This window comes from Delphinapterus leucas, chromosome 5 (genome assembly GCF_059928025.1).
Source record: "Delphinapterus leucas isolate spDelLeu-1000000601 "Yukka" chromosome 5, BTC_Dleu_Yukka2, whole genome shotgun sequence".
NCBI lineage: Eukaryota > Metazoa > Chordata > Mammalia > Artiodactyla > Monodontidae > Delphinapterus > Delphinapterus leucas.
Window position 1 is genome coordinate 36257447 of NC_143133.1, and position 20904 is coordinate 36278350.

Sequence of the window (20904 nt, forward strand, 5' to 3'; positions counted from 1 at the left end):
CCACACAGCCCTGACTGCGTCCACCACCCTCTGCGTGCGGGATGCCCCTCCTTTCTTACAGGAACCCTTCACGGGAAGTGTAAGTGGCTCTATTCTTAAAAATCTTTAATTATGTATTTTATTGCACCTAATATATCTAGAATATTCATTCCAAGTGTCATCAGTGTAAACGGATTAAGATATTTTGCATTATTTTTCTGTACCGTCCTCGAAATCCAGTGTGTATTTCACCCTTACAGCACATCTCGACTCAGACCAAATGCCTGAAAGCCACATGTGGCTGGTGGTTTCCGTGTGGGACAGAGCAGCGTTGAACCCCAAATACCTAGTTTTAGTCTTTTTAAGGGCAGGCCGACGAGTAGAGGCATTGTACAGAGAGTGATCTAGGTTAGCACAGCTTGCTGAGGACCAGCCCCAGGTTAAAGATGAGGAAACTGCCGCTCAGAGAGGTAACAGGAATCTGGAAGCAGCGGTAAGCGTGCCGGCGAGCTAAGCCTGCAGGTCCTGGAGCTGCCGAGAAATAAAGCGACCACCACCCTCTCGTGGCTGTTTCAATTTAAGTAAAGTTAAGTACACTTTTTCAGTTGGCTCCTCAGTCGCGTTAGCCCTGTTTCTTGCGCTCCAGGGCCACGTGAGGCTGGTGGCTGCTGTCTTGGGCAGAACCGTCCAGAGCAGTCCCAGCACCGCTGTGCTGTTGGGAGTTGCCGTCCCAGAGCCAGGCTGCTGGAGCCCAAAGCCCGCCTCTCGCTTGTCAGCAGGGTGGCCTCGGACTGATGCCACAGAACCCTGGGCCCACGTCGTCCCCTTGGCACTCTCTCTGCTGCGGGGATTCTCACTTGGGACTTTGCCCCTGGGGTTTTGTTCTGGCAGAAACACACGTGGCCCACTCCCTGGAAGGCAAGCTGGACTTTCGGGAGAGCAAATGCTCAGAAAGGAGCCCTCCAGTAGTGGGTTGGTGGCCGCACGTCCTGGCCCCTTCGCCCCTGTGGCGTGGGATGGCTCTGAGGCTCCCGGGGTCCCCAGTGCACTGAGCTGCGCGTGCCCAAGGCCATGACTCGGTGATAACTCATCTTTCCTTGGCTTCTGTCTCTGCTTTGTGTCACTTCCTCAGTCCCCACCGAGGTGTTTCCTGGAATCACCTCCGAATAAAACTCTTGAACTCGATTTTTCCTTTGAAGATCTGCTTTTGGCGGAATCCAAACCGAGACAGCACATCAGGTCTCTGTGCTTTGGTTGAGCATCGTAAAGAGAGATAATAGTCAAAACTAGTCAAATCCAAATGCTAAAAGCATTCACAGCCCAGAAGCTGAGCAGGACAGCGGGGCACTGAGCGCCTGGCGGCCGAGGAGCTGGGGCTCTGGGGTGTGTGTGTGTGTGGTGAAGCCTGGGGGAAGGATGGGCGATTTATCCCCAGTCTCATTCTCCAGCCTCGAGATTCTACTTTCCTGCACCCGCATCTCCCATGAGAGACCATTCGCTCTCAACCACACGTGTCTGTGTTTGCCTCCCAAGGCCCCGTCGTTTTCGGCGAGCCCATCGCTGCCAGTCTGGGGACGGATGGCACCCATTACTGGAGCAAGAACTGGGCCAAGGCGGCGGCCTTCGTGACCTCCCCTCCCCTGAGCCCGGACCCTACCACGCCCGACTACTTGACCTCCCTGCTGGCCTGGTGAGAGCCCCGGGGGTGACGGGCTCGTGGGCCTGTGCAGCGGGGCAGGACTTTTGGGGAGCGGAGGGTTGAAGGATAGGAAATCGCAGCTGGTTCAGACACACTTGGGAAGGGGCCTTGGGTTGGCTGCCCGGGAGGCCTCAGAACAAAACCCCGGGTTGTTTACAGCAGGCCTTTGGGCCTTTGAGTCAGTAACCGCTCCATTCATGTTTATAGGTCACCTCCCGTTCATTCAGCAGTATTTAAGCACCTTCTGTGTGCCTGGCACTGTGGTGTATTGGGAAACACCCAGAATTAGGAATGTGAGACCAGGATCCTAATCCTGCCTCAACCCCTAATTGGCTGTGTCACCCTGGCCATGTCACATAACCTGTAATGTCTCTGCCTCAGTTGACGCATCGGCAAAGTGGGGAGAATATAGTACCTACTGCAGAGGTGGGTGTGAGACAGCGTAGGTAAAAGGCCTGGAATTCAGGGTTCACAGCGGCCACTGCATTACACTCTGCTTCCTGCACACGGTAGGAGCACAGCTACTTTAACCCCTTCTCTGCCATCAGCCAGTGTGAGGGAAGAACACTTAAGGCCATGGGAGAAGGCTAAGCGGTGAGGTGAGGTGTGCAGGCTGCTCTGGAAGCGGAGATGCAAGCTCGGAAGGCTTTCTGGAGGAAGTGACATCAGGCCCAGAGCCAGGGGATGCATAAGAGTTTCCCTGAGGGGCAAGAATAAAGTGGGACTTCTAATCAGAAAGAACTGTAAGGGGGTGAGGGTGTGTTCTCCTTTTCCCTAAATGCTGCAGCAGCCCATGACATACCTGGTGTCTGCAGCCCGATGGCTGGTGGGCAGCTCCAAGTCCAAAACAAACCCCCCATCTTCCCCCATGAAACTGCTGCTCCCACAGTCTTGCCCATCTCAGGGGACGGCAGGACACGGACCAAAGGCCCTGGCATCTGGCCGCTTCTCGCCCCCTTGGCTGCAGCCATCCTGGCTCAAGGGCCATCATTTCTCACCTCCTGACAAGGCTCTCTATTTCCATACTGCCCCTTCCACACCCTTATCGCATCACAATCTGTTCTCAAAAGACACTCAGATATTTTAAAACTGAAATCAGACCAAGCCAGCCCTCTGCCAGGAGACCTCCAGGGTCCTTTCCTCTCAAAGAGAAACACAAGTTCCCACAATGTCCCTCAAGGCTGAGCCTGATCTTGCCCTCGCTCCTCACTAACCTCGCCTGGTCCTCTTCCCCCCTTGGCTCCCTCGGTCCATCCCACTGGTGTCGCGCTAACTAGACCCCAGGCAGGATGGTGCCACAGGGCCTTTGCACTCACCCTACCCCTGCCTAGCACTCTTTTCTTCGTCATCTTGCGGTTTGCTCTTTGCCGACTTCAGATCTTTGCCGGAAGATTTCTTCTCAGTGAGATAGTTCTGATCATCTTCTTAAAAACGGCAGTCCCAGTGCTACCCCATCACCCCCCCCACTCACCCTAAATCTCATTCTCCTGACTCCTGCCCCCCGCTCACCCTGCACTGGGATGTCAGCTAATGAACACAGGAATTTGTCTCTTTCTGCTTATAGATGCATCCCCATTGCCTAAGACCATGCCAGACACAGGAAGTGTGCAACACACCTTTGATGAATAAATGAGTGAATGTCACATCCAAATATATTTCTGTACGTCTACATGATTGCTAACATGCCCTGGGGCCCCGAAATGGAGGCTGGCCCCTGCCCTCGTTGAAAATCACAAAATAAAGCTCCACTTATTCCATTGATTCAGATGCCAGTTAGGGGCTCATCATATAGCCCCAGAGTATTTTCTCTCCAAAGCCTGAGTGACAGAAACGCAAACCCAGTGAGCTTGTGTAACTTTGCTACAACCAATGAATAGCATTTTGTCCTCCCGGCACAGCACAGAAACGTTAGCCAGACCTTACATCAACAGCCTTACAGAGGGAGACCAAGGTCAGCACATTATGGTTTCCCATGTGACCTGGCGGAGACACGAGGCCAGGGACATGACCATCCTTCCAGCACGAACATCCGTGACTCTGTGAGACACACAGGCACGTGCTGGAGGCTGGGTTTTCTTCACTCACTTATTTATATATTCATTCAGTCACTCATCCATTCATTCATTGGCTCCACTCAGCTTTTTTTCTTCTTTTTTAAACATTGAGATAAAATTCACGTAGCATAAAATTCACCGAGCACTCGATTTTAAAGAGAAGAGGTGGAGGATGGAGAGAGGAGCAAGGGAGTTGGCATCTTTGGCGCCTGCCGTGCGCCAGGCAAGTAGCTCATTGTCTCCTCAGGGTGATCCGGGATGGAAGGTTCCATTCTCTTTTCCATTTTACGCATGAAGAAAAGAGGAGTGACTAGCCGGGCCAGGAGGTGGCAGTTCTGGGATTTAAAAGCAGACCCGCTGGATTTGCAAAGTCAAATTGCATCAGGGGCTGTTCACGGGTCTAGTGAGATGCATGGAAGCAGAGTCACTCTGTTGGCCTCTAGCATCTTCTGTTCTCAGCAAGTCTCTCCTCACAGATGCCTGCAGCATCTTGAGGCCTTGTGGGCTCTCTCTGGGGGGTGAAAGAACAGACCCACTGCCCCAGGATCAGAGCGTTTTAGGGCAGGAGGAGGCTGACCCGGAGAGCCTTACCTGGACCAGCTGGAGCCCACACTCAAACAGAACCCTCTCCCGATGGACAGGCCTCTTTCCCGTCTTCAACAAGACACCAAAGGCCACAGGGCCTTCCGGTGTCACTCAGTAAGGCCTGTGATGTGCCCCAGATCTCTGTGGGGTTTGAGTTTCACAGCCTCCTTGGGCGTCTGAAGTCAGGGTCCGCTCCTCAACATGAGCTCAGGTCTGAACCCCACCCTGTTCTGTCTTTGCCAGTGGAGACCTGCAGGTCACAGGCAGCGGCCACTGTCCCTACAGCACTGCCCAGAAGGCGGTGGGCAAGGACAACTTCACTCTGATCCCTGAGGGCGTCAACGGGATAGAGGAGCGGATGACCGTGGTCTGGGACAAGGCAGTGGTAAGGCGGCGCCGTCTCCCTCCTGGAATATTCTAGAAACACCCCTCCTGCCCATCAAAGCCATGCATTATGCACTTCTGGTTCTTAAAATTCCCTTCTTACTTTGAGGCAGAAGCAGAATGCACTAGGAGGGCACACGGAAAACACGTGACCCTTAAGAACGCAGCGCGAGTCCTGCGGTGTCCTTTGCATTTGCAGATGTGACAGCAGCTGTCCTTTAGTCTTTGAGGATGAAAATGTTCTGTTTTGTTTTGAACCACATCTTTGTCCACGTAAAGATGGCTTTGTAAACTGTGTGTGTTCGGGTTTAGGGCTGAGAGTGGGTATGGAGGCTTCCTGTTGCGTAAGGAATCCCCAGGTCACACCTTGATCACTCACTTGGAAACAGTAGATTTTTATTTTCTGTTAAACTTGGGCCCAATGAAACTGACCAGATGTCAGGGTGGCCGTTGTGGAAATGTCATCACACCTCTGAACGGTTAATTACGTTTCCGCTCTGATGAAGCCAGCCCTCTGGCACTCTTTCAGGGTGGCCTGGTTTCAGCAGGGAGAGGAGAAAACTCCAGAGTCCTTGTAAGGACTCCTGTTGGCTGGTTTTGATCTGTGCCTGTCTGCCCCTTCTGGTCCTGTTATGAGATGCTCTTTTCACCAATGGATCTTGTCTTCAGGCTACTGGCAAGATGGATGAGAACCAGTTTGTTGCTGTTACCAGCACGAATGCAGCCAAGATCTTTAACCTGTACCCCAGAAAAGGGCGGATTGCCGTGGGCTCGGACGCCGACGTGGTCATCTGGGACCCTGACAAGGTGAAGACCATAACAGCCAAGAGTCACAAGTCGGTAAGTCCTGGTTTATCAGTGACACTCCTGGCCTGAGTGAGCAATTCTTGCTCTGCAATCATTTTAGAAGCCTCTGGTTAAAAATGACTTAACGAATTTTCCAACTAGAATGTGATCTGATATCTGGCATGACTCGGTCTTTCAGATTTCTCCTCCAGTTGGAGAGATTGGGAGAAGGGTTTGGAGCAGGCTCAACTAAGCTGTTCTTGCATGTGTCTCTCCCACGTCTCTCTCTCTTTCTCTCTCTCTCTCTCCCTCTCTCTCTCTCTCTGGGGCTCCTGTCTACAGATGCATGCATTCTTAAACAGCTGACTCTGCTCCTAATTCCATGGAGCAAGCCATCAGGCTCAGAGAGGGGACGTATAAGGTCCAAGATTCTTTCTCCAATTTACTTATCAAGCTGGAGAGGGTTTGATCTGCTATATCAGAAACCCACTTCAGTTTGGGGCTGGGCTCGCAGTCATCAAAGGAAAGGATTGGACTGACTCGAGCACACTCTCCCGGGCTCCAAGCCCCAAGCCTGTGGGTGTGGGTTTTCTCTGCCCTTCGTGTCTTGCATGCCCTTGATTTCTTCACTCATCCATCAAACCTCTAAGGATGCAGAGAGACATAGGACATCTTTCCCTCCCTGAGTGCTTGCTTCAGACCCATTCTGCATGGTCAGCAGCAGTCTTGGTCCAGATTAATGTTCACACTGACGAGACACAGAGTCCTCAGCCTGGTCCCTGGTTCACCAAAGTCTGTTACAGGGCGTGGGCTGGGAGGCAGAGCATGTGCACACGGCATCAGTCTGCGATGGGAGTCCTCACCCCCCGCGGCTGCCATTCCCCAGCCCAGTGGTCACTTGCTGGTGAGGGGCGAGATCACGTGCATGGGGACAGAACACCAGGCACAAGGAAGCCTCAAGAGAAAGTGACAAGGACCACATGAGTGTGGCCCCCAGGTCCCCCTCGGCCACAAGACCCATGGCCTGGGGACAGAGAGGTCTGTCCAGCTTATCAACCAGTGGTCATTCTTAAAATAACCAGAGCTCCCTGATGATAGGCTGGCTTCCCTCACCCCCCTCCCTGGGGACAGGTCGGGAGGAAATGAGCCTGAGGCAGCCTCCCCTGGAGAAGGGCGTATGCTGCTCCCCACACTCACCACCCAGCAGACACACGACTCCGTTTTGATTACTATGGACGCGGTGATGTGCGCAGACCAGGTGGGCTCTGGGAAGGCAGGAGAGGCACGCTGCCCCCCAGTGGTGTCAGCTCACAAGGCCGTTGTGGTCCAGGGAAGAAGAGGACACTGGGTCAAGGAGCAGGGGTTCCAATTGTTATCAAATTCCAAGTATTATCAAATATTATCTTGTAGTTACTCTGTGCGTACATTTCCCATACATCATCTCACTTAATACAATAACCTTCTAAGTTAGGTATGTTATTATTTATGAATAAGTAAGAAAATGGACAGAGAGAGGATACGTGTATTAGTCTCCCGGGGCTGCTGTCACAAAGTACCACGAACTGGTGGCTTGAAACAACAGAAATTGACTTTCTCACAGTTCCGGAGGCCTGAAGTCTGAAATCAAGGTGTCAGCAGGGCCGGGCTCCCCTGAAGGCTCTTGGAGAGAATCTGTTCCACGCCTTTCTCCTGGCTTTTGGCGTCGCTGGCCATCCTTGGTCTGTAGATGCGTCACTCCGATCTCTGGCTGTCTCCCTATGTCTTATCATCTTATAAGGACACCAGTCATTGGATTTAGCGCCCACTCTACCCCAGTGTGACCTCATCTTAACTAATTACATCTGCAATGACCCTATTTCCAAATACAGTCACATTCTGAAGTACTGGGGGTGAAGACTTCAACATACCTTTTTGGGGACAATTGAACCCATAATAGTAAGTCACAGACCTGAGATTACCCATGTGAGAAGGAATGTTTCAGATTCGTTAAACTTGAAAAGCGTGCCCTCTCTGTCCCAAGCCAGATTTGAATTATTTTCATAATAAGAAGAGGACAATTCAGGATGCCATGAGACCAGTTGGCCACAGCATTTTTTCTGTTCCAATTTCTCTGTTTAAAGCAATGCAATTCACATAGTGCAAGAGACAAATGTTTTTCAGAACATGGATCGAAAAATGCTGTCTTAGAGGTTGGTTTTATTTTTTCACTTTTTTTTTTTTTTCCTTTTGTGGTACGCGGGCCTCTCACTGTTGTGGCCTCTCCCGTTGCGGAGCGCAGGCTCCGGATGCGCAGGCTCAGCGGCCATGGCTCACGGGCTCAGCCGCTCCGCGGCATGTGGGATCCTCCCGGACCGGGGCACGAACCCGCGTCCCCTGCATCGGCAGGCGGACTCTCAACCACTGCGCCACCAGGGAAGCCCTATTTTTTCAGTTTTAAAAACATTCCTTTTGACAATGAAAATCGTTTCTTATATCTTGATCGGCGATTAAAAATTTAAATCTACTTTTCTGTAAAAAGAACACAACTTTTATTCTTTCATATCTTCGTGGGAAAAGTATTTGCTTCAAAGTATCACCCCATAGGTCACATACATGCTTGTATATCCAGAGACTACCTAGTTTTTTTACAGTCTTTGTTTAGATGTAATTCACGTGACATAAATTTCACCATTTTAAAATGTACAGTGCAGTAGTGTTTAGTATATTGAGAAAGTCGTACAATCACCACTACTAATTCCAGAACGTTTTCATCCCCTCAGAAAGAAACCCAATACCCATCAGCAGTTATTCCCCATTCCCCCTCCCCAGGCCCCTGTCAACCTCAAATCTGCTTTCTTTCTGGATTTGTTTATTCAGGACATTTCCTATAAATGGCATCACACAGGATGTGGCCTTTTGTTTCTGGTTTCTATTTACCTGGTATCATGTTTTGGAGGCCCATCCACACTATAGTAGATATCAATCCATTCCTTTTTATGGTTGAATAGTCTTCCACTGCTTGCATAAACCACATTAATCCATTGATGGATATAAACATATACCATGCTTATCCACTCATCAGTGTCAGGCTATCTTTTTTTTTTTTTTTTTTTTTTTTTTTTTTTGCTGTACGCGGGCCTCTCACTGCTGTGGCTTCTCTGCTCCGGACGCGCAGGCTCAGCGGCCATGGCTCATGGGCCCAGCCGCTCCGCGGCATGTGGGATCTTCCCGGACCGGGGCACGAACCCGTGTCCCCTGCATCGGCAGGCGGACTCTCAACCCCTGTGCCACCAGGGAAGCCCCAGGCTATCTTTTATAGGACATAAAAGACTGAGGAACAGTAGTTGCTTCCTGGGAGAGGTACTGGGGAACTGGGGCTCCAGGATGGGAGACACAACAGTTTTTTAAATCATAGTCTTTTGTATTATTTGAGTTTTTACATTGTTCATAAGTACCTTTAGGAAATAAAACAATTAGCTTTTATTTATTTTTTTTAACATCTTTATTAGAGTATAATTGCTTTACAATGGTGTGTTAGTTTCTGCTTTATAACAAAGTGAATCAGCTCTACATGTACATATATCCCCGTGGGATAGGGAGGGTGGGAGGGAGATGCAAGAAACAATTCTCTTTTAAAACTCTATGTGGTTGTGGGACTTCCCTGGCAGTCCAGTGGTTAGGACTCTGTGCTCTCACTGCCAAGGGCGCGGGTTCGATCCCTGGTCGAACCCTAGTCGGGGAACTGAGGTCCCGCAAGCCATGCGGCGTGGACAGAAGTAGAAAAATTAAACAAACAACAACAGCCAAAAACTCCATGTAGTTGTGAAATGTAGAATGTGACATCTGTGGGTAATATAACCTGAACCTCCTAAGAATTCCCCAATTGAGGAATGCCACTGTGGCATGTAATGTGTCCTTCCTCTAAGAAGACAACTAACAGACCATGCTGGGCTGAATGAGTTTGGGCAGTTGTCTAGTTTTGACTGCGAGGTAAGTGATTTGCTTCTTGCACTGCCTTTCAGTATTTACAGTCCACATTTGGGCTTCAGCAAAATTGTAAATTACTGCCTAGCGGGGTCACTTCAGGGTGACTCAGGAAGTGCTAGATGAGCAAATGTTAAAACTGAAAACAGATCTTCTGCCTGGGGCCTGGGAGGCAGCGGCCACAAAGAGTCTAAAGCATAGTATTAGCAGCTGTTTGTAAAAAATCAACGTCGAAGCCCTGAGTACGCACCTAAAAACCATCAAAAACAATAAGAGAATCCCATCAGCTGATTCCAAATCAATATAAAGAATTGATACCTTTTCTATGAGATAATTAAAAAGCACTTTGAAAAACAGAATGGAAATCAAAACCCTGTTTCTAATAACAGTCAAAACTAAAGAGTTCCATAAGCGCAAGTCCTTTTATGCTAAAAACATTCAACAGAGTAAAAATATCAATTCTTTCTAATTTATAAAGTTGAAGTCATCGCATCAGAAAATGGAATGGAATTGTTTTTTAACTAGAAAAACGGAGTTCCTAGATAGACAATTTGAGAATAGCCAAAACATTTCTAAGAAAACGAAAACTAAAGAGAGCACTAATCATCCCAGTTATTAAATCATATTATAAAGCTACAATGATTGAGGCAGTTTGGTATTAGCAGAAGAGGAAAGAGAGCCAGGCAATGGACCGACCACATATATGAGAGTTTGGTTTCAACAAAGGAGACTGTTAAAATTACACAGACAGTTATTCAACCAATTGTGTTTGAATACCCGGCTCATAGGGCTAGGCGGCTGCTGTACTCTTGACCACAAAACTAGTTCAAAATGGGTTGAAGATTGAAGTAAAATAAAGTTATAAAAGGACTAGAATAAAACACATTTCTTAAAATGATCGTTTTGAAGGGGAGAAGACCTTTCTGAGCAAAACACAAAGCTTAGAAAATACAAAGGAGAAGACTGGTCTGTTTGACCACTGACTACATACAAATTAAACCAAGAAAAAACCCTCTACATTGCAGCAAATGATAATATTTAATACTTCATGAGATCAAAAGGCAGAGGACAGACAGGGAAGTTTGGTAATACACAGGACAAACAAAGGGAGAGATTTTTTAACATTGAATATGTCCTTAGAAACCATTAAGGAAAATACCAAGAACCTAATAGAACAGGGCACAAAAACGCAGTGACAGAAGAAGAAATACACAAACGGTTTCTATTCATTTAAAAACAGATCCGATCTCAAATACAAATCACTGCAGTGAGATGCTGTTTTTACCTGCGCCAGTGTCTGAGATGCCGGGGTTTAATAGGATGGAGCTGAGGTGGGACTGGCATGCCGACAAACTCATGGAGTTTTGTCGGGAATGGAAATCAGCGCTGCCTTTTTTTGGAAGGCAAATCTGTCAAAGTTAAAATCCGTTTACGCTTTGGCCCAAAGTCCACATCTACGAAGATATTCACACGTGCCGGTGTGGACACTCAAGTGTGTTTATTGTGCTTTTCTTAGCAAAAGCAGGGCAAAGACCCACGTGCTTGTCCCTGAGAATTGGATAGATAAATGATAGTATGTCCCTGGGGTGGAATGCAGTGCAGCAGTTTAAGGAATATCAAAACATTTTTAACCCACGACATGGGAACATTCGCTGATGGGGAGCATTCTCTGAGGTAAGGAGAAAAACAAAGGTGAAACTGTCTGTCCAGAGCGCTTGGAACATGAGAAAGTTACTCACGCACAGAAAATATCTGGGGTTCCAGAAAGGTCAGTGTGGGACAGGCATCTCAGTCTGAGATCAAAGAGAGACCTGCTTTTTAAAGTTACATATCTTGGGCTTCCCTGGTGACGCAGTGGTTGAGAGTCCACCTGCCGATGCAGGGGACACGGGTTCGTGCCCCGGTCCGGGAGGATCCCACATGCCACGGAGCGGCTGGGCCCGTGAGCCATGGCCGCTGAGCCTGCGCGTCCGCAGCCTGTGCTCCGCAACGGGAGAGGCCACACAACAGTGAGAGGCCCGCGTACCGCAAAAATAAATAAATAAATAAATAAAGTTACATATCTTTTGTACCGTTTGAATTTTTACCATATTTTTTCCCTACTTTTTGAATAATCAGTTTGGCTGGTGGTAGTTATTTTCACTTTAGGACTAATGAAAGGAATGCATATTTTCTAGGAAATGTTTTGTCTTTCAAATGAGTAAATACATAAAAATGACCTTACCTGGTGCTGGAGGGGATTTCATAGACATGAAATTACGAAATATTCCCCCGCTGCCGATGTCGCATCAATCGGTCCGATGCCTTCAGAAAATAATTTGGCAGTCTTTCAAAAGCTCATATCCTTTGACCCAGTAATTTAATTTTAGGAAAAATGAAAGAAAATGTTTTTAAAAGAAGACCCCAAAATGTTCAGTTGTAGTCAGAGTGGCTTCATTGCCTAACTCCAGGAGCCCCATTCACTTTCACGATGCCCCAGACGATATTAGTTAGATTATATAAAACCACCGGCAACGTAAAAGCCCGACAGTGAGGGGCTGATTCTGCAAATGAAAGTACAAAGGAATATTACACAGTCCTAAAGGTGTTTTCCAGAAAGAGCGAGCTTTGGAAAATGCCTGTGATAGGATGTGTGGCAGAATCACCATTAGGATGAACAGGGCTGATGCGGAGAAAAGCCTCGGAATCTGGATAAAAGCCTGCGGTTCTCGCCGTGCAGGCTGTGGAGTACAACATCTTCGAAGGCATGGAGTGCCACGGCTCCCCGTTGGTGGTCATCAGCCAGGGCAAGATCGTCTTTGAGGACGGCAGCATCAACGTCAACAAGGGCGCAGGCCGCTTCATCCCGAGGAAGCCCTTCCCCGAGTACCTCTACCAGCGCGTCAGGATCAGGAACAAGGTATGTGGCCAGGGTCTGTCGTGTGCAGAGCGAGCAAATGTCACAGCTGCACGAGCCCCTCCTTCCTCACGTGTCAGATGAGCTGGGACGTGACCCGCCTGCGTCTCAGGCTGGAGTGAGGACCAGACGAGACCGACGAGGTGCCAGCGATTTGCCAACTGTAAAGGGCTGTGCATGTGGAGTCCTGGGAGTACACCAGCCAGGACGCACATCCTGCATCATCCTGGGGGTTGGGGTCTTCACCACCCCCTCTTTTAGGTGTCATGACCTTCCTTCTGTAGATCAGAACCCTGGCGCTCAAGGCAGTGCAGGACTGCCCAGCATCACACAGCTGGGAGAGCTCTGAAGCCCTTAGTGCCGTTTGGTAAAAATAAACCTCCCTAGCCCACTTGAGGGGTGGCAGAACTGCCTCTAGACTCCCTTCGATCTGCCCTCTTTTCTCCTTCTCCTTGCTCCCCTTCCATTCTGCATCCTCCTTCCCCCCTTTTTCTTGAGGAGTCTTAGCATGGACTCGGGAGGTCAAAGGGCATGGAGTAGGCACAGGCTCTGTCCCGTCCCCAGTCCAGTTCAGAGGAGGAAGTTTGCTCATGCTTCAGAAAGACTCCCATCTGTGATCAATCGTCTTCCCTAATTAGGTCCCTCCCATCACCATGACAACCTGCTTCCCGCACTAAAACGGCTCATGTCTGCCAGAAAGCCCAGCTTTATTTGTGTATGTGCACGGGTGTATGTGTATATGCATGGGGTGCTCCTGTGTGTATGTGCTCCTGTGCTCGCTTATGTGTTTGTATATGTGTGTGTGCATGTGTGCCCACCTGTGTATGGTCCCACTCTTCTTGTGCTTCATAAGTGGCACCAGTGCCACCAATTTAGATGCAAGAGGCCCGAGGCCTCCTGGCATTCCCAGACTCCCAGGCCAACCATCACAATGCTCTGTGTCTGTTTACTGTCCCTCTCCACGCCTTAAAGTGTAGCATCCCAGGTCAAGGATACCAAATTGCACAGATGTTATGCGTCTGATGGGGAAATGAAGGACATGGAGAATTGGCAGGTTAGATCCGAAAGATGGCCAGGGATAGCGATGTGGCCACAGCAGGCTGCTGAGAGACAAAGGGACTCGTGTAAACTTCTGTTCGGGACACCTACCAAGGGGGCAGAAACACACCTTGGCTGGCTTCATTCCCTCTAAATCAGTTTGAACCTGAGGTCTGTGGTTAACAGTCAGCATCTGTGAGAGGTGGATGCCTGACCTCGATGCCAAGACGTGATCTGCAGTGGCCAGGCAGACGGGTCCCCTGGCACAGGGCCACCCTCCCCGCATACCTGAGGGCAGAGCACAGAGGCCAGGCCAGGTGGGGGATGGACCCTGCCCCAGAACCTATGTCTGGCCAAGCTGAGTTCAGAGGTCACTGAAGGGAACTGGGGGGCAGGAACACAGGCCTGGAACCGGCTGGAACCAGGGAAGCCCAGAGGCGCAGGAAGCAGGTATTGAGAGGGATGGGGCAGAGACAATGAGGCCCCAGGGCGTCAGGGGAGCAGGGCTGCTGGAGGCAGAGGATGGGTTATCACCAAGCAGCGCTGGGCCCTTGATATTGGTGCTGTAAAAGGACCCCTTTGTTGTAGAGGAGGGAGCCGAGGGCTGGGGTCGGGCGCTGTCACCTGTGCAGGGGAAGAGGGATGTGAAGCTGGGGTCAGGGCACTGTCCCTGACTGCACGTGTTCCTGGCCACACTCTGTCTCCCAGGGCCTGGGACAGACGCCCACACGCCCCTGGCCGGCTCTGAGCTCACCAGCAGGCTCCCAGGGCCTGGGACGGACGCCCACACGCCCCTGGCTGGCTCTGAGCTCACCAGCAGGCTCCCAGTCTCCCACCGGAGCCCCTGCGGCTCTTGGCTTCTCTGCCTCATAGCTTTCTCTCCCAGGACAACCCTCCACCCACGGGGATGGAGGCTGTGCACTGTGTCCCGTACTCCCTGGGGTCCAGGAGGTTTGCCCTCTGCGGTAGCCCTGAGCCAGGTGCCCTCAGAGGCGGCCTTCTCGTTCTCTCTCCCTGTGCTGGGTGTTCTCCCTCCTCTCTCCCTCCTCCTTTGCGGGATCACCTTCCAAACTACCTGCCCCCAAATCCACGATGAAGATGACCCCCTGATGCCACCAGTGCCCGATTCAGGGGTCCTTGTCAGGGTGTCAGGGAAGTGTTTTCCTCTTGGAAACAGCTTTGGAGTCCTCCTGCACGAAGCTGTGTATGTGTCTGTGCCTGTGTGTGTATGGATATGTGTGTATGCATGTGGGTGTGCACTTGCCTGTCTTTTTATGAATGTGTGTTGGATTGTGTGTGTGTGTGTGTGTGTGTGATGTGTGTGTTATATACGTTAGTGTGTATATTAAACACGGTGTGTATGCAGGCATGTGTGTACACGCACATGTGTGAATTATGTGTGGGTGTGCATACATATATGTGTGTACATGTTTGTGCACACGCATATATGTATGCCTGTGCACGTGTGTGGGCGGGTGCCTTGTGTGGTGTGTGTACAAGCACATGTGTGCATGTTTGTGCATACGTGTGTGTATCCCCGAGGAGACCATGGTCACTCTCCTGCACGCGGGAATGCATACATGCATCTTGTCAATCAGTTGCTCTTCTTGTCCTCTGTTTAGGTTTCTGGGTTGCAGGGGGTTCCCAGGGGCATGTATGACGGTCCTGTGTACGAGGTGCCAGCCACACCCAAATATGCAACCCCTGCTCCTTCTGTCAAATCTTCGCCTTCCAAACACCAGCCTCCACCGATCAGAAACCTCCACCAGTCCAACTTCAGTTTATCAGGTACGAAACTACAGCGGCCAAGGTTCCCCACCCCACAGGGGCCCCCAGAGCCCTGAACTCCTGAGAAATGAATCCACGGCCTCAGGCACTCTATCAGGAGCCAGAGATGGGAGTGTGGGTTCCCCTCCCCTCCCGGGGTTGGGCAGAGAGGGCTGGGGGAGGTCAGAGAGCAGAGAGGGTCCATGGGAGCAGCACAGAGACACCTGACCCTGATTTATGAAGAGTCTGCCTGAAAATTGGCCTTATGCTCTTCCTTAACACTCTTGGGGATATTTTACACTCTTACCCATGAAGCTAAGTGTGGAGAGGGGAATCAGTAGCTGCCTTTGCTGGATGTGCGTTCTGGGTCGGGTCTTCAGCCGTCCATGGTAGTACAGCACACACTCTCATAACTCATGACTGTCTCATCTTCACAACAGCCCTGTGTGTAGAGCGGTGTTATTCTTAAGGCTCCAAGACGTTCAGCGTCAAAATGCCAGGACTTGCTGCTCAACAAACGTGTGCAGACAAAATCAAAAGTTCATGTGCTCCTTCAGACTTTCTGAAGGCTCCTGGGCCGTGTGTCTACAGTTTCATCAGATCGCCACACAAGGGCAGGTGTGCACGTGTTGGGACATTGCCTTGGAATTTCGAATATTTGAGGTGTTAGCATGAGTTGTATGCTGTGCTAGGTGCCAGGAATACGGTAATAAATAAGACACAGCTGGGCAGGCTCAGTCTATTCTAGAGGTCAGCAAACTTTTTCTTAAAAGGCCAGGTAGTAAATATTTTAAGCTTTGTGAGCCAAGAGGCAATATCTAAGACCATTTGAAATGGAACCATTTAAAAATGCAAAAAACTATTCTTAGCTCATGGGCTGTAAAAACAGGGCTGAGGGCTTCCCTGGTGGCGCAGTGGTTGAGAGTCCGCCTGCCGATGCAGGGGACACGGGTTCGTGCCCCGGTCCGGGAAGATCCCACATGCCGCGGAGCGGCTGGGCCCGTGAGCCATGGCCGCTGAGCCTGCGCGTCCGGAGCCTGTGCTCCGCAACGGGAGAGGCCACAACAGTGAGAGGCCCGCGTACCGCAAAAACAAACAAACAAAAGAAAAAAAACAGGGCTGAGTTTTCTCAACGGGCTGACTTCTGGTCCAGCAGGAGTGAAGGATATTTAAACAGAAAAGGCGATGTAGTTGGCAAAAGAGAGAATGAAAGGGGCAGAGAGAAGATGAAATACCAGTTTAAATTGGGGGGGTGACAACCTACCATCCATTCAGGGATTATGCAGTGGGGAGCATGAATCAGAGGGTCCCCCAGTCCAGTCCATCTCACTTTCCCTGAGCCTGTCATGGAAGAGTTTCTCCCACACCGTGTGATCCAGTGTCTAAAGAAAACTAATATTTTTGCACAAGTGGACCCTAAACACAACTGGAATATTTCATCTGATGCTCAGTCAGCAGAACAGGGATTGGTTGCAATGCTTGGAAAACTGTGTGTGTGACAACACACAACCTCTCAGGGAGTTTGCACACTGGATCTCTGGTCTCAGGTTATGCAATTCACGATTGCAATTAAATGCTGAGAGACATTCCCTCCCTTTTAGAACAACAAAAAAACAATGAAATGGAAAGTCTGCAGGAAGTGTCCCCCAACCATCCTTCTTCTCCCTGCTCAGCACCCACTTCTTTCTAAAGCCCCAGCACTGCCTTTGACCAGCCCCTCAGCAGTTTCACAGGTGACTCCATTGGATACCAACTGCACAGACACTTTACAACATCAGGATGGACTTCACAGATGTCCTTTTAATTAATTTATTTATTTATTTTTGGCTGTGTTGGGTCTTTGTTTCTGTGCGTGGGCTTTCTCTAGTTGCGGCGAGCGGGGGCCACCCTTCATCGCGGTGTGCGGGCCTCTCACTGTCGCGGCCTCTCTTGTTGCGGAGCACAAGCTCCAGACGCGCAGGCTCAGTAGTTGTGGCTCACGGGCCTAGTTGCTCCGCGGCATGTGGGATCTTCCCGGACCAGGGCTCGAACCTGTGTCCCCTGCATTGGCAGGCAGATTCTCAACCACTGCACCACCAGGGAAGCCCCACAGATGTCCTTTTAAATAGCTGAGTGAGGTTACATCATAAAGACATAGCAAGGTTTATTGAAGTACTGTCCTTTTGTACAACAGGTATTTTCAAAGTACCTGGCATGTAACCAAGCAAGGTACAGATGCTTATGAGGTAGAAAGATATTAAGCACTTGGCCTGATTTCTGGGTCTAGGAAGACACACTGTCTATCAATGAAACTATGAGAGAAAATCAAAGTCGGTACTCTAAACCAAATTCGTTGTGGCTTACACAGATCATATAAAGTCAGAGGTAGAAAGACCTCATCTAGTTATTTTTGTCGTTTTCATTGAAGTCTTAATTGGTAAATCTTTGATTCCTTATGAGGGTCAGCATTTTTCATGTGTTTATTTTAAATTTCCTCTTTGGTGAAATCATTGGGAGTGATGGTGAGAGGGGATAATCCAGTTTCCACCTCCTGGTTCCTGGGAACAAGACATCGAATATCGGGCATTGGTTCAGTACACATATTGTACCCTGGGAGGCAGCGCCTGACCCTAGCGGGCAGCCTAGCAGAGCTCTCAATGTAGACCATCCCAACTTCGTATCAGGCCAGCATCTTCCGATCAGTGAGGTTCACGGTGAATCCAGTGAATCCTGTTGTCGTGTGCTCATTGTTACACCTGCTTTGCCATAAAATTGACCCTGTGGTTTGAGGCAATAGAGTACACAATACTGTGGATAGGAGTCGGCTTTTATTTTACAGAAAAGGAAATGAGGCCGCGAGAGGGGAGTGTCTGATTCCAAATTACCCAAATTCCAGGCACCCTTTGTGCTGGAAGTGAAGTCTCCCGACTGGACCCCTGTCCACAACATCCCTCTTTCCCAGCATTATCCGTCATTCAGTCTTCATTTAATACATATTCACTGAGCGCCAGGCACTGAGCTTAGTGCTCCAATTTTAAATCTTTCTTTAACTGCAAGAGAATGCGTGAGATTGGAGTGGATGGTTGGCTTCGCAGATTTAAAACAAAAAAGGCTGCCCCCCACCCCCGCCCATGCAGACCTGCCCATTGCAAACAGGGTGGGTAAACCCAGCTCCAAGTGTTCACACACAGCATGCACGCATGCACACGCATGCACAGATACACGCATGCACACAATCTACAGATGCACATACGTGTGCTCCCGCGCATAGCACATAAAACACCCTGGGAACAATGGACACTGCCAAGTGTTGTGAGTGTGTGGTAGGAGCTGGGGCTTTGGGGACAAACCAGTGGGGCTACGATCCTGGCTTCCCTGCCCTCTAGTGGTGCCCCCTACAATGCGTGGCCTGGGCCTCAAATTCCTCATCTGTAAACTGGGGCTAAAACAACACTCCCTTCATAGGGTTGCTGTGAGCCCTGAATTCGACAGCATATGTTAAAGCACCAAGTCTGTGTCTGCACGCAATAGGCACTCAATAAGTGTTTGCCCATTTGTCTCAAGAACATGAAGCCAGACAAGAAGGAGCACAGCGTGGTCAGGGCTGCAGGAGGGTGGCCCCGGGGCCTGGGGGGCATAGAAGAGGGAGCAACGGACCGCGTGGAGGTCAGGGAGCCTTCCCAGAGGTCAGCCTGGATTGAAGGATGGTGAGGAAGGAAGGCGTGTTGAGACGAGGGCTCGGCGTCCCAGAGGCTGGGGGACATGACATGAGAGGGCACCCAGCCCGCAGGAGCAGCACATGGAGCTGGTGTCAGCAGATCTCGGTGGAGTGACTGGCTCTGTCTCTTCCAGGTGCCCAGATAGATGACAACAACCCCCGGCGCACCGGCCACCGCATCGTGGCGCCCCCTGGTGGCCGCTCCAACATCACCAGCCTCGGGTGAAGGCAACTCCTGGATGAGCGAGCGTGAAGGATTCTGGGAAGGATGTCCATCCCTTGCCCTGTCAGTGTTTGGAAACCCACAGTATCGTTTGGTACTGATGGGGGGAAAATGGAATGATGTTCTTTCCTTTTTGGTTTAGGAAGAAGTGGTACTAGTGTGGTGTGTTTGCTTGGAAATCCCTTGCCCGCAGTCATGTGTTCATCTGAGTCCACCTCAGAGCATGGTGTCTCCAGGCCCCTTCTTAGTGAACACAGGTTCCAGCCTCGTCTTGTACTGTCCCTCCCACTTCTGACGCCACGGGCTCCACGATTCTCTGAGTGGTTCCCTTGCACCCCTGTAGCTGTTCTAGGATAGTTGATGCATGTTACTAAGTTACGTCTGCGAGTCTGTGAGTGCGTCCGACAGAAGACAGCCGAGGCCCTACATAGACACGAAGCCCAGACCTCAAGCCCTCGGGGGCAGCTCCAAAACTCATAGCAGGAAGATGTGTCCTCATCGTCCCCTCCCCCAGGTCTACACGAGAAGGAAGCCCGCATCCCTCTCGTCCTGTGTCAGGAACCCTGGTCTCCGTGGCACCTGTAACTCGCCATGACGTCTTTCCGGTCTGTGTGTGTCCTTCCATCCCGCTCTAGACTGCAGGCCTAGCCAGGTTCACACTCAGAAAGGGGTCTCCCACCCTCATTCAGGGCTGACCATGGTGTGGCCACAGCTGCTCCCGGCGCCCGTGTCCTGGTCCCTCCCAGGCGGATGACGAGGCCGTCAGATTTTTAAAGTTTTGTACATAGTTTTCCTTTGTAATCACCCTCATTTTTACTTAACAGCTGACTTATTGTGACTCTTATTTCTGAATTCAAAGCTTGTGAAAAAATAAAGAAAATAAATGGCACACTCCCTGACTGGGGTGTTTGCATTTAAGTGATGGCTGCTCAGATGCTCATGCTTTGTGCTCCCCTTTGTAGTAACGGGACAGCGGTGCTTACTTCCGCAGGACTCGCTCTTGTTAGATAGCCGGGGGAGCGGAGGAGGGAGGAGAGGGAGCCAGTCATGATTTGGGGAGTGTTAGGTCATGAGAACAAGGATGAGAAGAGGAGGACGATGGCTGGCCAAGGGCTTCTGTGAAATAGGTTGAAATCACATCATGTCCCTTCCCTCCTGCCCAGCCTTTGCTTGGTGTGCTGTCTCTTCCTGTGTGTTAGGTGGGTCAGACTGCCTCAGATTGGAAGTGTCCAGCTCCTGAGCTTCACATTTCTGACCTCCAGTCCCACGGGAGGTATACATTCTAAGGAGGAGTAAAACCTCAAAGTTGTTTGTCTTGATTACCAGTTAGTAGTGGTGGTGACGGTGATGATGGTGATGGTGGTGGTGGTCGTGGTGGTAATGATGGCGGCATTATCTGTACAGCACATGCTACATGTCAGGTGCTCTGTAAGGTAGGCACTATTATTAACATCATTTACAGATGAGTCCTAGAGAGGTCAATAATTCATCTAAGATCACACAGGGAGTGGCACAGCCAATATTTAAATCCGGGACCCACATGTCCAAAGCTCCTTGCTTCTAACTGCTAAGCTTTGTCATTTGAGGCAGGATGGCTTTGGATGGTCATACGTCTACTTTATGCTTTTAGTGTCTTCTCCCCCCCACCCTCACTGGGTTAGGATACTTTAAGGTCCAGAGAGGTGGTGGCTTAGGGTCAGTTATGGATTTTCTTGAAACAAAGCTAAATACTAAGAAAGATCAAGAATGGAGGGTAATGACTTGATATTTGGCCTTGGCCCATGGGGACTACTAGAGGACATCGCAGAAACTTCCAGAAGAGTAAAGTTGGCA

General features: G+C 50.1%; 1 protein-coding gene across 1 annotated transcript in view; it reads left to right on the top strand.

Moving 5' to 3' along the window:
• Positions 1-19871, top strand: part of CRMP1 (collapsin response mediator protein 1) — a 68567-nt gene extending 48696 nt beyond the window's left edge. Inside the window, exons 9-14 of the mRNA XM_022567032.2 lie at positions 1513-1669; positions 4561-4702; positions 5371-5541; positions 12170-12349; positions 15007-15172; positions 18983-19871. Of these exons, the coding sequence (XP_022422740.1) occupies positions 1513-1669; positions 4561-4702; positions 5371-5541; positions 12170-12349; positions 15007-15172; positions 18983-19074 (908 nt within the window). The 3' untranslated portion in view covers positions 19075-19871. The remainder of the gene's footprint in view (positions 1-1512; positions 1670-4560; positions 4703-5370; positions 5542-12169; positions 12350-15006; positions 15173-18982) is intronic.
• Positions 19872-20904: the final 1033 nt, after the last annotated feature.